This window comes from Zonotrichia leucophrys, chromosome 4 (assembly GCF_028769735.1).
Source record: "Zonotrichia leucophrys gambelii isolate GWCS_2022_RI chromosome 4, RI_Zleu_2.0, whole genome shotgun sequence".
Lineage (NCBI taxonomy): Eukaryota > Metazoa > Chordata > Aves > Passeriformes > Passerellidae > Zonotrichia > Zonotrichia leucophrys.
The window spans coordinates 25,403,647-25,425,942 of NC_088173.1; the positions used below are offsets into that span (position 1 = coordinate 25,403,647).

Consider the following 22,296-nt stretch of genomic DNA (forward strand, 5'->3'; position numbering starts at 1 on the left):
TACACATCTGAAAAGGCCAGCAGAAGAGATCAGACTCAGTTGTTGTGACTATGAATATGTGTCAGATTTATCACCTAGAGTCCTTCTCCAGTTTCTACTCTACACTTTTATGATACTGTTAAGCATTGCCATTTTACTGCAGAATTTGATAATGTCAGACAAAGAAGTAGCAGTTGTTAAGAAGAAAGAAGTATTGCTCTTTGACATGAAGGTGTACTTGAGAAAGAACACAATAATTTGGTCCTTATTTATGTACTAGTATTTTTAGAGCTTCCTTCTACATGCACCTATGTTCCTATGCCTGTTAATGAGAGACCTGTGTTTAAGGTAATGAAGCATGAGAAAAATTGCTTGTGTCTTACCACTGGAATGCTTGGGCAGGCTTGTAGAGGAATGAGTGATAAAGGCAGGGGCAGAACTCAGGCACAACTCTCCTTGGTGTGAACCAGTTCCCTCCATGGAAACTGGTTTATAACCAACAAAATTATGCAGAATCTTCAGAAGAATTAGTTGTTCTACAGCAAGGACATGTTGTAATCAGTAGTATTTAAATGTTTTATATGTTTCAGTAGATATTTTATCTGCTGCAGTGCTGATTGTTTAGCTTTGACAAGATTGTATTGATTAAAACTTTTCAGTGAATGTTTTCACAGCTATGTCAGTGCATTAGATCAAGTGCTTTGTAAACATTTCCCTGAAGCCATTCTGGTTTCAGGTCCCTATTACCAAGCAATGCAGTTCCACTTGTCCAGTGGCTCATATAATTCCAGAAGGTATCTGGAGCATGTTTGTGTTAAGTCAGCTATGAAAGTAGATGTACAAAGAAGAGCTGTTACTTACAAAGAGCTGGGTGTGCTAGCTGCATCAGCCTGATCTATCTATTTGTATTACTGTATTGAGTGTGAAATTTAAATACCCTTAATAATGAAAGCAATATTTGGTAAGATTTGTGTTCAAATATTGGGGTTTTTTTCTCCTTCTAGATCCGTTTCAGCTCCTTACGAAAAGTGAACCTGCCAAGGAACAGACGGCTCAGCCAGGTTTGGCTCGGAAACCCACTGTAATCCGAATCCCAGCTAAACCTGGGAAATGTAAGTTCTTCACCCAAATGTCTGAGAAATGTGTTAGAAAACCATTTCAACTGGAGCTTAAGTGATTTGCTGTTTAGTAGCTAATATCAGCTGCCAGAGGAATCCCGTGGCATGGTTTGACAAGTCAGAGGAGCCAGCCTGAGAGCTGTGGTGGGAGGCAGAGGTAGGTGAGTGTTCCACTCTCCCTCCTGCCTCCTTGAGTTTGATGTCTCAAACCTGATGGAGCTAATGCATAGCAGAGGTGGAACCGTATGTAGGGGCAGATCTACAGGCTGGAAAGGAAGACTTGGAGGAGACCCCTGCAGCAGAAGCAACCTTGTTTTGTCTGCTAAACCATATTCTGGAGCTGAACCTTTGGCCTAACTGACTTTGGTGCTGACCTTAGCTGAGGTTTAGTGCTGCTCCCAAGCTTTCTTGTCAAAAGAAAAACATTGGTGCATTAAACTTTCCTTCAAATACAACTTGGTTGGGATGTTTAGCATAGTTTTCATCATTTAAATCAAAAAGTTCCTTTGATCCTTGCTAGTTTTGAAATCTGTGGCCATTTAAGCAAGAATGTTTAGGGTAGCAGTTTAAGGGAATAAAAAGAGGCATGTGAGAATCAGGATGCAAAAACCTTCTGTGTTCAATTTTGCATCAGGGTCCTGACTGTAGTTTTCTGAGAGTCACTGTATTCCTAAAGCCTGCCACCTCTAATCTTTTGCAGCTTTACAAATGACACTGACAGCGTCTCAGAGTGGAAATTTATCAGTGAGCCACAAGGTCTTTGTGTTGGTCTTTGTATGCTGGAGTGTGTACTTGCAGAATTCTGTTTGGCCTTATCTTTGATCCTCAGAGCTTAGGGAAAAATGTCAAAAGATAGCTCTTAAAACTCATGTTTCAAAATCATGTTTTGCCACATTTAGTAGGTGTACAGTCAACTTGTGGTAACTGTATGGCCAGATGGGATTTCTCAGTAGTAGTTTCACTCATTATTTCCCATCTCCCCCTGTCACCACCCCACTGTTAAAATGCTCAATTTTCTTTTCCCCTGCATGTGTAAGAGATGGAGTGGAAATTATTTTAAAATGTAGATAAGACTGCCGATAAAGCTGTGAGGAAAAGTCTTTCTGTTAATACCTGATTAAAAAGAAAAGTTTTTTCACTTGGAAGAATATGTCTGTAAAGAAACTATGACATAATTCTTCTCTATAAAGGAAATTTTAATTACAATTAAAACTAAAATTAAACAAAAAGCCAACCAACTACCTGACATTTTTTTCTTTTTCCTTTTTTTTCGAGATGGATACCCTTTTGAACTTAGAGATAACTGAGCTCTTGCTGCTCTCTAGTGGTAATTGAAATTTCCACAAAGGGCTGCCGGTCCTGTACTTAGCTACAAACAGCAGGAGGTTGTGAAGGACTGCCTGCCTTATGGGAATCAGTGGTTGGAAGATTAATGGGGTAGGGAGGAACAGAAGCATATTCCAAGAAAACAGAGTAGCCTTTTGTCAAATAGGAGCTGCTGCAGAAATGTAACCTGTTAAAAGTTAAAAGAGGAGAACAGTACAACTGGGCCAAAGTAAAAATTGATATAGTAGGGTTTACATTGTTAAGGGGCCACATAATCTCAGTACAGGGGAGTCTTTTTCCATCTTGTTTATTGAGGAGATAAATTCTGTCAGGGACCAGGAAAAACTGAAAGCCCCAATAAACAAACAAAACAAAATAACACAAATTTTTAAAACCCTCCAAAACTGGCCCACCCAGCACTACCAAAAAAGGGACAGAACTGCTTAAGAATTTGAACTCCAGTGAAGTTTTCAGTTACGACTAGCATTTTTGTTGAGAAGTGGTTAGAAAGGAAACATCAAAGTTCCACTGCAGTTATTACACTTAGAAATCACTGAAAATAACACCTGACTTCGAGTTCTTGGGGATTTTTTTTCTGTTGTTCCTCTAGTTCCTTTAATTCTCAACTTCAAAAGAGTAAGGGAGAGGAAATTTGACTATCTGTGTATATAGCAGGATTGGAATTGGTAAATAAATGCTTTATGCTTTTTTATCAGTAAGATATGATAAAAAAAGATTTCTTTTGGAATTACTGCCAGGTCGTGGTTTTACTTTTCACCCATTGCAGTACCTTAGAAAAGTGGTGAACTTTTTTCCCCATGCCTGGTCACTGCCAACACAGTAACTGTGAGCTTCTCCTAAGAATTGAACTGATCCCTTGAACTAAACTGACCCATTTTTAAACATCACAGCAGTGTTTTACGTAATAGTAATGCCACAAAGGTGTTGAAAATAAACAACACTGCTCCTTTCTATGTGTTGTTTCTTTGTTGAGAGTAATTTTTGTGAAATGAGCAACTGTTTTGTTTTGAATAGCATCTCTTCTCTTTTTTTTTTATTTTTGTCATTAGTCTATGAATGTCCAGGCTGTCTATACATATTTTTATGTAACTCCAAGTTCAGCTGGAAGTCAGAAGAGCTTAAGTGTTTGTAGGTCTTTGTATGAAATTAATTTTCTTGTTATACAAACAGATTGTAAAATAGATGACATGGCTCCAATATATAAAGACAAAATGTTTGGTAAATATGCTGGTAAAACCTGTCCAAGTACTTCCCAAGTTTCAATGGCAGAGACACTGAAAGCAAATGTTATATATTTAGAAGTGTTTTTCTATTCTTTATTGAGCATGAGGACATCATCACTCTTCCCTAGTAAGATCGGTAGTGTTTCCTCTTCCATGTCTAAACTTGCTTTTCTCATTAAAGACTACCTGGCAACTTCCATCTCTGTTTTCTGTCATCCTGAATTTTGTAGCAGGCAATAATTTATTTTCTTGCCTTTACCTTTCTGGAGATTCTTCCATCCAAGTCTCCTGATCTTTCAGGGTTGCTTGAAATAACCCTCAGCTGTTTTCCAGCCTGAAGGATATTCCAGGAGCTGACAGCTGAAAAAAAAAGTGACCCAGTTTAGAAATGTGGTGATGGCGTTTCAGGGTATCCAGTAATGAATCTGACATTCCAAGGGTAGAAACTCTTCTACTCATCTAATATTATATCACCAAATATTGCAGCTGAAACTATGAAATTATTTGCTGGTGTCCTTAGATTAAAGTGAAGATCCATTTTGCAGGATGGGAAGTACTCCTGAATTCAGCCTCAGCGTTAGGATGCTCCTCTCATGTCCCTTTTCCCTTCACTGCTCTTTAAGTGGTTCTTCCCTTTGGCTGCTTCCAGAGGAGGGAAGTTGCATTCACACAAAAAATGTCCCAAACAAAAGTGGATTCCTTTATCTATTGTTGATCCACATGAAGAGGGTATTAATTAGACTTTCATTTGGGATTTTTTGTTTGTTTTTTACAGCTTTAAATGACAACCCACATAGCCCTCCTCCACTTCCTGCTGAAAAGCCTATTGGGAACACATCCAATATCACAGTGGGAAAACCCAGCAGTGGTGACCTAGTGAAAAAAGGGGTAAGTTAGAACTGTTTTCCTGTATCACAGCATTGTCTGCTTTGGTTAAAAGATCTCTTGTGATCCTCAAGCATTTGTAAAGTTAGTTGTTTGAAGGACCAGAAGATGAAAACAACTACTCAAAAATATAAGGCTTTTTTCTTTTAATTCTGTTCTCTAATTAATTAGGTAATTTAGACTGCTGTCAGTTTTTGAAAAAGACTCTGACAATTTTACTAAGCTTTGATCACATCTTCAATTTTCTGTATTCATCATCTGAAATCATGATTCTGCAAGTGAGTGTCAAAAGCATTGCAAAGTGGCTCAAAGTCCAGTGGGATTTACATGGTTAAATGTTGCCAGTGTTGTGCTTTAGAAATGTATTTTTTTACCTTCTTGCACACAATTTCTCTTGGTATCTCTACTAATTTGCAGGCAGAGGAAACTTTTCTGTAGAAGAATGAAGCTTGCTTTTTTTCAGCTCTTCTGCTGAGTAGAACCACCTATTTTGGGAAATAAGGCTCTGCTCCTTGCTCTGGGGCACATACATAGTAATGGTAGGCATTGTAGCTAAATGACATTTGACACAGATTTTCAAAAGGGAGTTAAACTTGAAAATGACAGTAAAATTTACAAATATTGAGTTTTCTGATGACAAGAACGGCAGAGAATCTTGTGAAAGCCCCAGACAGTAAAAGATCAAATAAAATTAAGAGCCCTTACTAGATGGATTGCCAACAAATGCCTTTGTAGCTACCTCTGCTATAAAGATAAAGGATATTAAAATGTTGTCATTGAAAAGGCTGTTCAGAGAGGTTCCACCTTTTCTGAATAATGCTGAAAAAATAATTTATGAAACAAGACATTAAATGACATTTTATGCAGTGGAACTACAAAACTTTTACAGTGTCATCCAGGCTATTGTGACAGACGTGTGTACGCTTCAGCTTTTAGGAAAAGGTTGTGTTGAATCCACTGGAACATTGAAATTCTATGTTTGGAAGGGTAAGAGCTGTACTTCTGAAACTAGTATTGTCAGTGGAAGTGATTAAATGGCAACAGCAAAAATTGTTGCCCATAAGCAGCAGTTGGCACAGATTTCTTCCTTTTCACACAGAAGAGGAAAATTTTTGTTATGAAGATAACATCCTCATCTGAAAGTGGCGGGTTGTTTTCTTTCTAATAGGGTCATTTAATCAGAACATGAAATTTGGGAACTCAATCAAGGCTCAGATTTTATCACAAAATATATCTGGGTGTTTTCTAGATGAGATAAATCACAGAAATTGTTTGAGTTTCAGGCATATTCAAGCAGCTAATTAAGTAAACAAGACTGTTCAGACCTGTCTCGAAGTACTGGTTCAGAAAGGGTTCCTTTGAACCCAGATTCAGCACTCTGATTTATGATGCTGTTCCAGAAGCAGCTGTGCTTGTTCCCCAGAGCTGGCAGAACTCTCTGGCACTGGGATGAAAACGAGCAGCAGGAGGCAGTAAGGATGGTCACTTGTTAATCCATCCCTGTGGTCCAAGCCCTTCAGACATGGCACATGTCCTCCTCTCTGACTGCTGCATGGGGTAATCTCTGGCAGGGCAGCATGGGCAGCTGGGAGGAGTGATGCCTTAATCTGCCAAAGCAAGATTCACTGGGATTTGTCTGTGAGATCTCTAGCAAACATATTTTGATGCCTTCTTTAATGGGAGCTAATGTTGTTTGCAAGAGATGCTGTCCTGTGTGAGTTGCATTAATGTCATGTTTTCTGCTTTAAGCCTGTTCAAAGTGTTCCATGTGTCAAAGTTAAATCCAAGTTGATAAAGCAAATCCCTGTGGGCAGTGTAATTGTACAGTTGTATGACTCTCCTGGAATTGGCTCTTAAGTCCTTACTGGCATGTAGTAGGAAAGGAGGGGCTGGGTCATACTTAATGCACAATTGAAGCTATGTTTCAGGTGGTAAATCAGCTTATTTGCCCTCCATATTTTTCTCCATATCCAACAACACTTTAAAATTGCACCATAATTCTTACTACTTTACTCACAGACCTCCAGAAATTCTTGTTTTTCATGTCCATATGATATAATTTGATATAAGAATTATATCATTTAAACAGGATTTTTTATTTTCCTTAGGCTTAAAGAAATGTCTTTTTTCTTTTGAATGGTTGTAGGAGTTGGATCACTCAGAACAAGGTGGAGTGCCTCAGCTAGAACCTCTACTACCCCCAAGGTGAGTGTGGTTCTCCAAAAGCCCTTAAAAGTGCTGTTTCTAAATTAATTTGCATAGTTAGTCTCAGTGTAGACACTATTGACTCCAGCCATAGCTCAATAGTCTTGGCTGGGCACTCTGCTCACTAATAAATAGGCAGGACCAAGTTGGTAGCTGTTTAATACTTGTTTGTACAGTATGGTATGAGCAGGGAGATTATAGGAGAGCAGCTGTTTGACTTTTCAGCTAATGTACAGTGGCTGCTGACAGTCATTCCTTTCTGAATCTTTAACCTTTTCACCCACAGCACTTGCACTTGTGGTGGCATTTGGGTGGTGAAGGAATGGAGGTGGCAGATGATGCCACCCTGAAAAGGGCAGATGCTGGGCCAGCAGCTTCCCAGAAGCGCTGGCTACTCTATACACTTTGGACCTAAAATGCAGGTGCAGGACCAATGATAACCTTGGGGGTTTTTATTCTTGTGAACCAAAAAGAAAGAATGTCTCCAAGGGCAAAAGTTGCTGGACCAGCCTTTAATTCATGTTCATCAATGCCAGAGACACAGTGGATGGAGATCTGGCATTGACTGGCCAGCCCATGGTGGGTATCTCAGTGTTTGCATTCTAAATCTGTGAGTTTAAACACAAGGGTTTGCTCTGTTGTGTTAGGACAAGAGAATCTTTCTGTTATTGAAATGAGTCTATCAATAATAATTAATATTAATTAACAGGAAAGACCATGGATGTGCCACAAGGAAACACCTCATTTACTGGCTTGTTCCTTCCCCACATTCAGTTTAGCATAACATTCCTGATTCTTATGAGGGTCTCTGGGACTGCAGTAAATATTTTCTTCTAATCAAATGGATTTTTGATTTATTTTAAGTAAGCAGTAAAATAGTTCATTGAATTGCTTGTTAGGGTCTTCTTGTTTAGTTAAGTTGCTTTAAAAATGTGTGAGTCGGTCTGTTTACAGATTTAAAGTAGTTTAACTTGGAATATCCCCTTTTGTCAATATTAAAAATGCTTACTTTAAGATGAGGCCAAGAAAAGGGAGAGATGGATGATGATGAGAAGTGGAAAATTTTTTTGACATTTAAAAATTGTTCCATACTCAAATAGTAACAGAGAACTCTTATCAGGATCATTAGTAGAGCACTAGTATCTTCTCAAGTGATGGGTGACACTCACAAAATGTGTTAGAATGATACTTCAAAGATCCATCAATGCACACTTGTTGGGGTTGATAATTTTTGCAGACCCATGAGGATTATACATGAGCAAATAATTATGCTGAATTACATTATATGAAACAAAAAACCAGTTGTAGCAGAAACTTGCAGTATCTGGTTGAAGATCTCCCAATAACAATCAAATGATACTGTAATTTTGGAATATTACTAGTAATATTAATTGCCATTAAATATTACTACTGTCACTTGCTAGTCTCTGATTTTGGTTTCTAAACTGCTTGTCTGCTGGTAGGAGTGGGAGACCTCTATCATAGCCAGAGAACTTGAATATTTTCACCAGTGTTTTCTTTCTGTGGTAGACATCTGTTGCATAAAAAATAGTAAATTCTGCTATTGATGGCAGTGTGCAAAGTGGTGTGGTATGTCATGAGTTTCATCAGAGTCACTTCAGGTAAGTGACATCCCAAGGAATGAGCCAGGTTGATTCCTGAAGACCAGCTTTCACAAAAGCTCTCCAATAGCAGAACTTCATCCTGCAGCAGCTACAAAGAAAGCTCTTTCTGGAGGTGGATTGCTGAAACAAATCCTCCTTGTTTAGCGGGCTCCCCAGAAAGCTGGCAGGCTGTTGGAAATATGTAGTCAAAGGATCTGTCTCAGGGCTTGATCATCTGGTCCCATTCAGGATCTGAAGAGTTCATGTATTCCTGGAAAGCTTCGGACACTACAAACAGTGCAGCCCGGGTCATCACAAATCTTGTTTCCTTACTGCACACTCTGTATCTAGGGTGAAGTGGCAGGCCTATTAATATGTATTTTTCTCTGATGGTTTGCACAAATTTTAGGCCTGTGGATGGAAAAATTGTACCTGCTCGACCTCCCCCACCTAAAAGTGTTCCTGGAAGGCCACCTCCACCAAAATTCTCTGCAGCCAAGACCTCCTCCCAGAAGGATGTTCTGTCGCGATCTAGTTCGGACATCGCTTCTGATAAAAAAAACAACAAGTTCAAGTTGGGACCCAAGAGAACAAAAAGTGCAGTCTTTAAAAATCCAGATCCAGCATTACCTCCTAGACCTAAACCAGGTCATCCTCTCTACAATAAATACATGGTGAGAGTTGAGATATTATGTCTGAGTACATTGTTTTTATAAAACAGTGCTGGTTAAAATACTAGAAAAAAAAGGTAGTTAAACCTGCTAAAGTAGGTTAGTATTATGTGGCTTTCAAAGTGCATCTAGCAGCATAATCTTCCTTAGAAATTGCTAGTAATAAGTCCTGTAAGGCAATACTGGAGAAAGCAATAAATACATGTAAAGTATAGACCTGTGTGGTGCATTTCTGTGTATATATGTAATTATATTATCTTTAATGCATAGCTCTTGGGGCTTGGGAGTTCTTTTTCCAGTCACCGGTTCTGAATACTTTTTCAGTGAGATTATGCTGAATAATTGCATTTTTATATTGGTTCAGCCATACATATCAAAATGCTTAGGAAAATTGGGGAAGCATTGGAACTTATAAAGTAGTTGACCTTATTTAATCAAGCTTGCAAAGTGTGAGGAATGTAACATTGCAAATCTTATATTTTTCATGCTATTGATGCAATCCTTTTCATTCTAAAAATGGTTTTAGTATTGTATGTATTATTAGGGAATTTTAAATACAAATGGATCAACACTACAAATAAAAACAAAGAAGGTCTTTCCCCAGAAACTTGAAACTGGTCAGTGATAGAGCTGATGACTGCTTGAACTGGTGCTCTTGTCAAAAAAAGCAACCACTCAGCCATAGCATGAGCAGCATCAAAATTCCATCAGCATGAAGTGGAAACTTTCTGTTGGCACCTTTTTGATCTTTCACTTTTGCATTTAGAGTTTTGTGTATGAGATTTTTTTCTGTAGGAGATCATTAGTAGTTTCCTGCCCTGAAATCTTACTGTCAATGGAAAAATTCCTCCCAGGGTGTTTTTCTAGTGCCCTCCATGACAAATGAATATATTTCTGCATCAGAGTGTCTTTCTGAATATCTTGTAGTGTGTGGTGTGATACCAGTTAAGTGTCGAAGACACTTTTAAAGGGGGTGACACCCCCTGAGTTTCTCAGAGTGTCAGTTCATATCACCAGCAGTCTGTTCTGAATGCCTTCCAAAGGAACCTGTCCTCTTCCACTGGACTCCTAATTACCTGTAGTGGATGGTTTAAATAGTTCAGTCATCTGACTATTATCACTTGAAGTGAAAATCTGAGATGCTTAGAAGCGAAAAAACCTTTTCCATTTGCCTCTTTCTCTTCAAGCTGCCTGTGCCTCATGGAGTTGCCAAGGAAGATTGTCTTCCCAGGAACACTGGAGAGCTGTCCTGTAAGGTAAGGTGCTTCTTTCCTGCTGGCTTAAATATTCAATGAACAAGACTTGTTGCAGTAAAGTATCAAATGTTTTAGTCTTCAGAGGTTACACTGAGACATGTAATAGTGATTTATTAAATCCTTGTGTTTCTGTAATCAAAACAAAGCAACTGCCAAAACAAAACCCAATAATGGTGATTTGCCTCATAGCACAGTGATATTCAGCTTATGGAACAGAGCAAGAGTAATTACTTGGAGTGCCAGAAGGGAGAGGAAACTGGTAGAGTTCCTCCATCTCATAGGAAAATAATCACTCCCTTGGCTGAGTATCTGAGAATTGAGCAAAAGATAAGTGAGTACTTTATGAAGTGCTGTACATGGTACATCAGCAAATTGGCTTTGACATACGGACTTGAAAGTATTTTCTTCTCTCTGCTTCTACAGATCCTGACTTGGTTTTAGGGCATGACCCTATTAATATTAAATAGCTAGTGGAAATTAGAGCTATGAGCAGACTTTTTGACTATTATCAAAAGCCTGTATGGCTAAAATAGATTTCTATGCAGTATGTTGTTTTCTGTTGTAATTCAGGTCTTATCTTTGTCTATGTTTGGATTTTTGGTGGGGTTTTTTTTTTGGGTTTTCTGTGGGGTTTTATGGGGTTTTTTTGGGGGGGTCGTTGGTTTTTTTTTTGGTTTTTTTTTTTGTTGTTGTTGTTTCAGTTTTTTATTTTGTTTTGGGTTTTTTTTGTACATAGTGAATTACTTTGAATGTAATTCACACACCGTCATTGTCATCAGTACAGCCTAAAAATTCTTAGTGGGTGGGACAGAGAAGGTGGCTCAGCATTTTGAATATAATTTCTCTTTATGAAGATGCCACAACAAAACTGTCAGTTCCCCTCAGTGTTACCTTAGTGTAAGCAAAGAGAGGCTTCCCTGCTCCTCTTGGAATGTTTGTTTGCTGTCCCTGCTGAGTGTGCTGGGGCAGAGTTGGGTGTTCTCTTGAGCAAGGGAGAGTGGCTGGTAGCACAAAGTACCAAGCACCAGTACAAAATTTGTCCACAGCCCTTGCAATGAGTGTTGCTATCAGTGCTCCAGATTTCTGGCCCACAGAGATAGCTGAGGCTTTTTCTGTATTTGGAAAAGTTGCATGACTTCCCTTCCTTTCACTGGCTCAAACGTAGATTTTGGTGAAATGTATTCTTGTTTACACTGGCAAAAGGCATACAGAATTCAGACCCTTTGCTGTGAGACCAATAACCATTTCCTTCTGCAATATCAGAACAACTCTGTGTCCAAAGTCAGAAAATGAATTCAGGAGCACATAACAGAGAATCTGTTAGTATCTTCCATGATTCATAAACTACTTGGATTTATTTGTTGTTGTCAGGATTCAAACCACCCTCCAAAGGTTTCTGACACAAGTGCACCTCATGCTGTAGTCCTGCATGATTTTCCTGCAGGTAAGTAAATGTGAATATTCTGGAAGCATGTTTTACTTTAAGACTTTCAAATGGAAATTTTCTTAGAAATTAGAGCTTAAAAATGGTGTGGAACTCAGTCTGCAAGGTCTGCACATAGAGTTGCTCAAATCAATGGGTTTAGATGTAGATGGGTCAGTCTTTCAGTTAAAGCTAATTGATTTAGCAGGTAAAATTAAGACTTTTTAAAAGCTGATTCTGTTTTTTTCTGTGGTATTTGTTTTAAGGAGGTTTTACTTAGAGAAAATCAGTGAATGTGACAAGTACTCTTAACTGAAATGATATTGTCTTACAGAGCATGCTGATGACTTGGACCTTCATTCTGGGGACACTGTTTGTCTTTTGGAGAAAATTGATACTGAGTGGTACAGAGGAAAATGTGGGAATCGCACAGGGATATTTCCTGCCAACTTTGTTAAAGTGGTTGTATGTAGGCTTTGTATACATTGCTACATAGCATCCTGTTGCATTTGTTTTCTGGTTCTATTTTGCTAAGGCTCCTGTGTGTTTAACTCCATAATGTGTTTAGATAATCTCTTATCCCACTGGCAGCACAGGAGATTCATCAGCTTGTTTGTGTGGTATTAGAAGGATGCTTGATTTGGCACAACCAGCTTGTGTTATGGGGAATAATTTGCTGTCAATTTAAAGCCAAGTGAGAAAATCATTGCCCTTACCAGATTCTCTTTGGAAACATGCATAGTTTCTCAGGGTCCTCAAAGCAGATTAGTTTTTGACAGGTGCATGTCAGAATCAATACTTGGTATAAGATGGTTGATTTTTGTGCCTCCTCCCAGTTCCCCATCTTCTGTCATTTTCTCATCCCTTGAACTTTGCTGGAATCACCACTTTTTTAGCCATGTAACAAACTAGGTCACAGTAGCAATTTGAAACCATGTTGGGTTTTTTTTCTTCCTAGAATACTGTTTTTTGCAACAGGATCAATTTGCCTAAGTGGTTTTCTAAGTGGCTGCACAAATGGTTGTGCTGGCACAGTGCAGGGAGATTGTGTTGTTGCAAATGAGCAGCTTAAAGCAATCCTGTTGCTCAATGTGACACTTGACAGTGAGTGGAAGGCAAGAGGCAGGTGCTCTGTTGGAGCCCAATGGTAATTCATTTAAAGGGGTACAGTATGGTTCCCTGCAGTCAAATGCTGGGTTAAACCTATTGCAAGCCTGAGCCTGACACTGAATCCATTTTGTGACAGTGGGAAGGGCATTGGGCTGTCCACACCTGCCATGTGGACATGGAGGAATGCAGAGTGACACCAGAATGCTGGGAAGGTGCATGGCTTGCACCGTGCAAGGTGCAGGAGGTGTCTGTGGCAGCATTTCCTGGGCCAGCACAGCTGGCAGAGTGAGCCCTGCTGCTGCATGGGCAATAGCAAGGATTTGGTGGACATCAGAGAGGAGAGGGTGTCTGTTTAGTTTGTAATGGTGGTATTGGAGAAAAATTTTAAGATCTGCAAAGTGCTGAAGAATCAAAACTAAATTCATAGTTAGTAGTAATGGAACCATGCTTGATTCACTTTCACAAGAAAGATTTGTTAGCTAAATTGATTGGCTGTTTCTACACAGACCAACAGTTCCATTTAAAAGCTCTTGCTTCTACTGATAGCTAACGAAGAAAAGATTTTATGTTAAAGCAGTGGAGTGAGTAGTTGGAGTTGAATTCAGCATTGATACAGACAGATACAACTTCATAAAAGCTAGGGAAAATGCATTTCTATTTTAGTTGTAGAAGATGCTTATCCTTTGAGGGCAAAAATCTTTTGTTTGAGAATTTATTTTTTTTTAAAAAGAAAAAAGAGGACAGTACATGAAGCTAATTTACTTGAGTGAATTCTCCTGTTAATTCATGTCAGATTTCATCTTGATACAAGGTCTCCATACAATACACTGCAATGTGTTTTACAATATTAAGCTGGGTAGTAGTTTGGATCTAGACACTTAACAATAATACATAGTTTTGGCTACCCATAGAACCTTCAGAGCACCACAGATACCAGCTCCTTCAGCAAGAGCAATGCAGAGATTATTTGTCCTAAAAGGCATTGTGATTTCCTCCAGTGCCTCACACAACCTATGGAACATTCCTGTTGGTTTCATGGGAGCTGGCTGTATAATAGTGAGCTGCAACCCAAAGCTCTTCACCAGGGCCTCTCAGCTCCTGGACCTGTGCATCTCACAGATCATCCTTCATGTCACACCAAAAATACAGTTGAAATCCTCCTGTGAGAAAGGACTTGAATGTTGGGTGTTTGATAAACTGATGTATTGATTTTTAAAGTTGTATTTCTGTAATTCAAGGGAGATTTGTGAGATGTGGTTTATTTGGAGAGCAGTTGGCTACCAAAGCACAGAAGGGATAAGTGTAAACAGTAGTTTTGTCTATTGTGGTGTACTGTGCTAGTAAATAATTGAGAGCAATTACCAGTTGAGAATTGGGATCTAAATTCAACAACATGTGGTAGCATCTAGTCACGTATTCTGTCAATCAGTTATGCTACAAGTAGAAACAATAAACCAGCTTCATTAAACAAAACATTAAATATTGCTCCTTGTTTGCATAAGATTAAAAAATGAGAAAACAGGCATAAATTTACATTAATGTGATCATATATCAGAGCATGCCAGGGATTACAGAGTGTCACACATCTGAAAAACAGATTATTTTTACCAGTTTCAAGTTTATTGTGGTTAGTTGCCATGAGCTTGTAATGGAAGATACAATTTATTTTATTGTCTTATTAGATTGATGTTCCAGAAGAAGCCAACAAGAAAAAAATACCCTCTTCATCACGATGTATCAAGTGAGTCAGATGAATCTTATTTGCTTTCTCATGTTGATTTACAAGGAATGAAAAAGAATTATTAACTTTGAAACAGAGGCTCTCTGCACTGAGGTTAACAATTTATTCACTAAAATACATTGTAAAAATTAAATTATATGTTTTAAAAATCTGAATGTTTATGATGTTTTATAAAGACTCATATTTAGTTTTAAAAAGCCTAAAACCCTCCTTTCATGAAAACTGGTTCCAGAAACCATGAACCAATCTAATTAACTTCAGCAGCATTGTACACCTCTCTCTGCTCCTGACCTTGCTGCTTTCTTCCATTGTCCTCACAAAATGGAACATGGTAGGGCTCCTACTCATGGGAAAGAACAAGGTCCAAAGGGACAGAATATAGAGGTACTTTAGGCAGAGAAATCTGTCTGTCCTTAAGGTATGCTGATGTATGGGTAAATCCAAAGTTCCCTCCAAATTATCAAATGAATTGCCAGCACTTTCATTGCTGATTTTCAAACTTGTACTATTTGTGGGCAAGAAATGATTTTTCATGTTACTCATTTCTCAGTGATGTTTATTGGATTTCGTAATTATTCATTCCAGGAATTAAAGCAAATTCATGCAGAGGCAGGAGCAACTAGTGTCAGTGGGATCATTCAGTTGTTCTTTAGATGAAGCTTGGTTTGTCAGGAAAAAAACTTTATTTTAAAAAGTTGCTTCTGCAGCTAAGAAAGAAACAGAAAGTTCTAGCTCTGTCCTGAAAGAAACACCTTTGCAAAGATACTTGGTGGGGGACAGGGGTGGGAATCAAGCTGCTTACCTTTTCTGTGTGCTATGAATATATAGAAAGAATTAAAGCCTATTACTGCTTTTTTCCAGCATGGCATTTCTGATTGACCAAAAATTTTCTTAGGTTAATTTCTTAAATTTAATTTATAATAATATAAATTTATTATTTATATTAATTTATTAGGTCTTAAATAATGAAATCAATTTAAGTCAGGGGGGAAAATAATTAGGATTTTTTTTCAGTACTGTACCAAAATATATAAAACTTATCAGATGCATTGAAGTTTTTTTCTTTGATAGATAAGCTTTTTTCCCTATAAGATTATAGGGATGGATTTTATAGAATTAAGTATTTTAAAGTAGATAAAACCTAGCTTCTTCCTATGAAACCTCCATGTATTTGGGACAAATACACAGCACTCACCCCCACCCACGTTTGAGTGCATCTAAATGGGATGCTAGCTCAAAAAATAATCAAACTCTTAACAAAAGTGTATCAGGACACTTGCTTGGATATAAGCAAAGATATGAAATTGGACAGGTGACTGAGAAACAAGGGGGTTTATTGTTACTTGGAAGGGAAATAGGGTCTTTTGCAAAATACTGTAACAGCCAGCAATTGGGATGCAGAAATTGCATCTGGCTTCTCCAGACTCTGTACTCATTCTCCTCAGAAAGCAGAGATTAGAACCAGGGCAGGCCCCCAATTTTCCACCTGTCCTATCTTCAGTGCATTTTTAATCATTTTAATTAAAATATCAATCCATATATTGCACACAATGCTGTCATATTATTAAGTAGACAGTAATAATAAAGAAGCAAAATAAATTTCTCTTTTGTTTGTGCAGAGGTCCAAGGTGTGTAGCACGATTTGAATACATTGGAGATCAGAAAGATGAGCTCAGTTTTTCAGAAGGTGAAACTATTATCCTGAAAGAATATGTAAATGAAGAGTGGGCCAAAGGAGAGCTCAGAGGCACGTCTGGAATTTTCCCCTTGAACTTTGTGGAAGTAATTGAAGACCTGCCTGGAACAGGTATGAATATGTTTGCAAAAGTCTTCAAGAGCATGGTTTTGTACTTAATGCAAAAAGGCAGCATATAGGAGAAAATTCCAGAAGGACAGTGATTGCAGAAAATAGGTAAAAAGAGGGAAGATTGATAAAAAAATCTGTCAAAATTAACAGTAGGACTTCTTAAGAAGCTACTCTTAATAATTACTTCAAATATCTAAAATCTCTGTCATTAGTAACATCCTGAATAGACACTGCTCCTGTTCTTAAATTGTGCTTTACTTACATAGGTACAGAAACAGCACTGAAGAATAAGGTGGAGGTTTTGTCTTCCCTTCCTCAGGTAATAAAACTGTATAGGTGAGGGCCAGAATTTATGTATAGATTTACAGAGACTCTATTATAATGTGGGAGTAACTGCAGAATGTGACACCACTCCCACAACACACAATGCTGCATTGTCACACCTCAGTTCTGACACAAGGCCTGAGCTGACTGAATTCAGAGCTTCTGACAAATTAACATTGGTAAATTTTTATCCTTTGTGCTGAAGGAAATTCTTGTTAGCTCTATTTTAAGTATTACTGCAGTGATCTAATTTTGAATTTATTAATCCTTTCCCCTGCCGCCAGAGATAAAAAGGAATGTGGCTGAGCCTAGATGAAATTCTGTGGTGTTAATTGCTCAAATGCCATTCTGGTCTACATCTGCAGCAGCACTTTTGTATTGGGAGGGTGTCAGGACAGCCATGTGCTGTACAGCTGCTTTCAGCAGCATCCATCAGTTTTTTGGGCTCCATTCACACTTCTAAAATTAATGCAGCTCTTGTGTTAACTTGAACAGAGCAACAGACGCTCACTGGAGTGGTGTGAAGCGCTTCATGATTTTACAGCAGAAACCAAAGATGATCTATCCTTCAGAAAGGGAGACTGCATCCAGATACTGGAACAAGTCGATTTGGAGTGGTATAGAGGAAGACTGAATGGAAAGGAAGGGATTTTCCCAGCAGTTTTTGTTCAGACCTGCACAGGTACAGTGCTTCTATAGCTGGCAATTCATTATTCACTGGCTTGTGCCAGTCATGACAGCTGTGGGAGAACATAATGGCATCAGCAAGTCACACACCACCAGAGTCTTCAGTATTCTAAAGCTAAACATAAGTTTTGAACCAATCACTCCAATAATGGCAATATAATGTTCTAGTCAGTAAGTAATCTGTGAGGTTACACAGACTCTGGGATGTTTTCCAGTGTGGTTTGGGGACAGGCAAAACAGAGACACTGAGCCACCTTTAAGGAGTAATTCAGGAGTATTGATGCTGCTTCATCTTAGAGCAGAAAGAGGCAAAGTCAGCATTTATTATGTATCACCATTGGGAAGTTCAAGTTAAGTGAGTTTTAAATTTAGTCTGCTTAGAAGCAGAACTGTGAGCCTGTGTAATACTATAAAATGGACTGGTGGCAGTAGAGTTTTTATTCCAGTGGGACAGGGAATTTTGTACAGCAGTAGCAATAACATTTGGACAACCTGTAGCACAATAGTGGGGAGAAAACAAGAGAATGACAGGAAACTTCTCCAGAAACAGAGATTTATTTTACTCCCATGCAAGTTAACTTCTCTTGTCCATGTTCTGTAGCCAGGGTAGAGCTGGCACAGCCTGGAGGAGGGAAGAAAGGAAAAGCCAAAGCTCTTTATGATTTTCATGGAGAAAATGAAGATGAGCTTTCCTTCAAAGTAAGTACCTCTCTTAGACCAATTTTTCAAGAGGTCTCATGCTCCTAAGGAGTGCTAAAAATAAGGTTCATTCCCTTTGAATGTAGGCTTTAGACAAGAAGGATGAAGCACATAGATATTAACATAGATATTAATATGCATAGATATTAACACATTTGATAAGTGGTCTCTCCAAAAAACATTTTTCCCTTATCACTCCTGTTATCTATCAACAAAAATCTTCATTAAAACACTGGAAGGAGCTCAGGAGTTGCAGAATTCCCGACTTCTCTGATCTAGTTAACATGACAAGATAAACAAACCTTATTTTGCAGTACATTCAGTTCCTGATTGGTTGATATGGTCAAGAGAGCCTCTCTTTGGACTAGGAAGAAAACTCTGAGTAGGAGGCAATGGTGAGAGTGCAAACAGGACAGCAGCCAGGCCTCTGAGGGAAACCTAGTACAGCAGCATCTTGAACTGGCAACACAATTCAGAGTTGCCGTGGGAACAAGGGGAAAAATTTAATACATGCTGGATGCCCAGATCATATTAAGCATGAACAAGAAACAGAGTGCCCTTGGTATGCAAAGTCATGATTTAGGTAACCATGTTCTCAAAAGCAAGTATCTGAGAAGCAGTAGACTTTCACAGGAGCTGCAACACAGTATATTCTCTTCTAAAACCAGCAAAATAGTTTCACTATTAGCAGCTTGCAATGCTGAAAGGATAGATGATCCTTTAAAGCAGAAAAGGGGAATAGAGGTACTGAAAGAAAGGCCAGTACTTCAGATGAAGGGTGTGGCATGGGACAGTGAGAACAAGAACCAGTACCAAACACAGGACCTGCCATTTAAATGGCCATACTGAGCTTTTAGATTGCTTTTCCTTTTTTTTGGGAAAGTTTCCAAATACTAGAAAATACTGGGATTAAATGAAAAAAAAAAAAATCTTTCCAGTGTTTTAAGAAACCAAAGCCCAGAAACACACACAAATAAGCACTAAAGCAGGGGCCCCATGAGCCAGCTCTTACCATACCTGGAGAGGCAAAGCAATGTGAGAAGTTATCCAGCAGTGCTCTTCTGTCCCTCCAAAGGTGGTGGTTTCTCAGCATAGACAAGTATTTAGCCTAAGAGAAGCTTCAGCAGATGTAACCAACAGAAGAGACTGGCCACATCTTACCCCTCTTCTCTTTGATTGATATTAGTTGTTTCTAAAGAGGATCAGCTCTGCATGCATTAGCATTGCTCAGTAAGGCTGCACAGTAAGCTGTACTGACTCACAGTGCTCCTTCTCTTACAGGCAGGTGACATGATAACAGAGCTGGAATCTGTAGACGAGGACTGGATGAGTGGAGAGATACTAGGAAAGTCTGGGATATTTCCCAGGAACTTTGTTCAGATTTTAAAAACACCATGAAGTGTTGCCTTTCTACTACTCCCTGCGTGTGGGAGAGAATGTTTTCTACCCTAAAGGCACAGCAAAGACATCAACGAGTGTTGATTATCAATGTTTTGCACTACTTTTTCTAGACAGTCATAGTAGTATCTTGAAGTCAGATAAGAAAATTTGAGTCTTTTGTGACAGTGTATGTTATCATGTTTCATGAATGCTCAGAGAGCAAAACAAGCAGGCTTTTTGGCCATTTCCAACTAGGGAAGTACTGTGGTGCAACACCATTTTAACTTATATAGCATTCTAGTATGTTTACTCTCTGGTATTATATTTATCATGCACAAAGTCTGCATAACATAAGCTGCTTTGGCCTTCTTTGAACTTCTTAAGATCCAAACTTTTTAAATTGTTTTAATATGTAATTACAGCACTCAGTATGTAGATGAAGTTTGATATTCAGGTTTCATTACTGCTTGAGTTCCACATTAGCAGTAGAATCCACTTGTTTTATGACTTAGAGGATAAGAAAAATGACTGGTATTTCATAGTAGAAAGGTATCGAATCTAATACTGGTAAGAGGGGAAATGGAGAAATAAATCCTTGTATAGTATCCTTCTGTTCTTAGCCCAAGCTGCTCATACAGCAAGATCACAAAAGTAAGATTTTTAAGTATTTTGCCTCTTAATGAATTCTGTTTAAATCAGTACGAATCATCTTAGACCTTCCTCACTTTTCCCCAAAATACTTTGCAAGTACAGGTTTAGTTTTCTCCTACTGTCCACTGTTCTTAGAGCACCATCATTCCCTTTTTTCCAGCTGAAGTTAGTGACAGACAGTGTCTATGGAGCTTTCTCAGATCCCAGCCATGGAGTAGCTGCACTATTCCAACTATTTGCCCCTCCACTCCCCTCATGGAAGTGGAAAGCCAGTGTTCACCCAGTCTGCATTTTATTTGTCACTGAAGCACTGGAACATACTTCAGCAACACTATTCCTATCCTTAACATGAAGGATATTATAGAGCCTTGGGTTTAGTTTTCAGCAGACGTGGGATTAGTTTCCAGTTTGTTGCCACATACCAAATACACTGAGCATCCTTATAAACTGCCTGTGGAGGCCTTAAGGAAAACATGCCTGGCAAGAGGTTACTCCAAGCAGCTCTCACCAAGGCACTTGCTACAGAGCAGCAGTGTAGCTGGACTGACCAGCTAAGAAGGATGTGATTGAGGTAGTTTCACATTATAGGAACTTCTGGTAGTCAGTCCCTTTTTGTAACAGCAAGGAATGGGCATCCAGTCCCATGGCAGACTGGAGCTCACCAGGAGCGAGCCTGAGCGCCTCAGCACCATTCACCCAGCAGTCACTGCCAGGCCACACAACCTGCACAGACAGAGTCAGCCCCGCTTTGTGTGCTGCTCTGTGTTTAAACTACACCAGTACCCCCTCACACAACTGGGGCATGATAATCACACAAAGTTTTAATGAGCTGAGGAGCTGGACTTCTACTTCCAATAGGGATTAACATAAGCAAAATACTGTTATGTGCTGTTCTGGAAGGCTGGAAATGCAACAATGGCTACAGCTGTTACTCAGCAGCCCCAGCAAGTCTATCCAGAACTCTTGGGGAATAATCATGTGGCAGTCCACAGCCAAAGACAATCCTTCTCACTCTCCCAAGTTTTCCTGTTAGGAGATTCTAAAGATTGTTTATTCCAAAAACAACAGTCATGTCCTAAAGAAATCCAAGGAATTGCCAGGTCCTTCAAAGACACACCACACCAGTGTGGTTGGCAGATAAGGCTGAAGTGTATGATGTTTACTTACTGTTTGTCTGGCAGTTTTCTAAGGTTTTGATACAAGTCTCAAAAGTAGAACTGATTTTTTTATATTTTTTTTTCAATTTCCTCTTTCCCATTTTTATAACTGTGTCTTAACCAGTTGTTTTTGTAACTTCACTGAATGTTCAGAGTCAGTGCCTGTTCATTGCCAAGACCACTCTGCTGTATGTGATCTCCTCCTCCCCCTGGGGCAGGGCAGGAGTAGCAGCAAGGCCTTTACTCAGAGCACCGAGTGCCATCTAAGGGCTGCTCGTGTGGCTGCAGGCAGCTGAAACGCGTCCGTGTGACGCTGCAGCAAGGGAGATGCTCGGCTTGTACAGGGCAGGATTCTCCTAAGACAGTGCCCAACACCACCGTAAGACTGCATACAGACCACAACAGAGGATTCCTAAGGTGTACAAAAAAGCCGAGACTGAGGTGGAGTGCAAATCTTAACTGCAATGTAGTAGCAAATTCCAGCTGTAACCTTGAAATCCTGCTATATCTCCATGCATTAGAATAAAAGCCTCACTTACCAAAATATTTTGTTTGACCCATCCTCTAGAAATATCTTCAGGAAGATATCTTTGTTCTGTGTACAATGAACAGTGTCCTAAATAAACCTTTGTTAAGTCAAGTAAGTTTGTTATGGTACCTCTGTAAATTAAGAATGTATTTAACCAATAAAATTTTTATAATTAAGTCATGATGGCATTTTAATTGTATTATGCTGTGGAAGGCAGAGCTTTCCACTTGACAGTTTGAGAGATCTCATTCTTCAAAGTAACACCCACCCCCAGACAAGCAGTCCAAACCCTTCAGATTGTGGATGATTTTAACAGGTTATCCTTTGCACTTGGGTATGCCTCACACTCACCACCTGCAGAACCTATCACATTTTTCTACCTGCTACCATAGGGCATCACACCCACTGTGTTTCTCACTGTGAGAACATTGTGAAGATGACACAGGCTGATCCTGCACATAATTTAGGTGTGCTCTGCTGAATGCTGCTTTCGTACTCCA

General features: G+C 39.1%; 1 protein-coding gene across 3 annotated transcripts in view; it reads left to right on the top strand.

The window, feature by feature from the left end:
• Positions 1-21,976, top strand: part of SH3D19 (SH3 domain containing 19) — an 81,999-nt gene extending 60,023 nt beyond the window's left edge. For all 3 annotated transcript variants that reach the window (XM_064710869.1, XM_064710867.1, XM_064710868.1), the window contains 13 exons: positions 984-1,091; positions 4,443-4,555; positions 6,699-6,757; positions 8,771-9,035; positions 10,220-10,288; positions 11,660-11,732; positions 12,046-12,176; positions 14,504-14,562; positions 16,182-16,369; positions 16,636-16,688; positions 17,189-17,375; positions 17,982-18,079; positions 19,361-21,976. In XM_064710869.1, the coding sequence (XP_064566939.1) occupies positions 984-1,091; positions 4,443-4,555; positions 6,699-6,757; positions 8,771-9,035; positions 10,220-10,288; positions 11,660-11,732; positions 12,046-12,176; positions 14,504-14,562; positions 16,182-16,369; positions 16,636-16,688; positions 17,189-17,375; positions 17,982-18,079; positions 19,361-19,477 (1,520 nt within the window). In that variant the 3' untranslated portion in view covers positions 19,478-21,976. The remainder of the gene's footprint in view (positions 1-983; positions 1,092-4,442; positions 4,556-6,698; positions 6,758-8,770; positions 9,036-10,219; positions 10,289-11,659; positions 11,733-12,045; positions 12,177-14,503; positions 14,563-16,181; positions 16,370-16,635; positions 16,689-17,188; positions 17,376-17,981; positions 18,080-19,360) is intronic.
• The last annotated feature ends 320 nt before the right edge of the window (positions 21,977-22,296 follow it).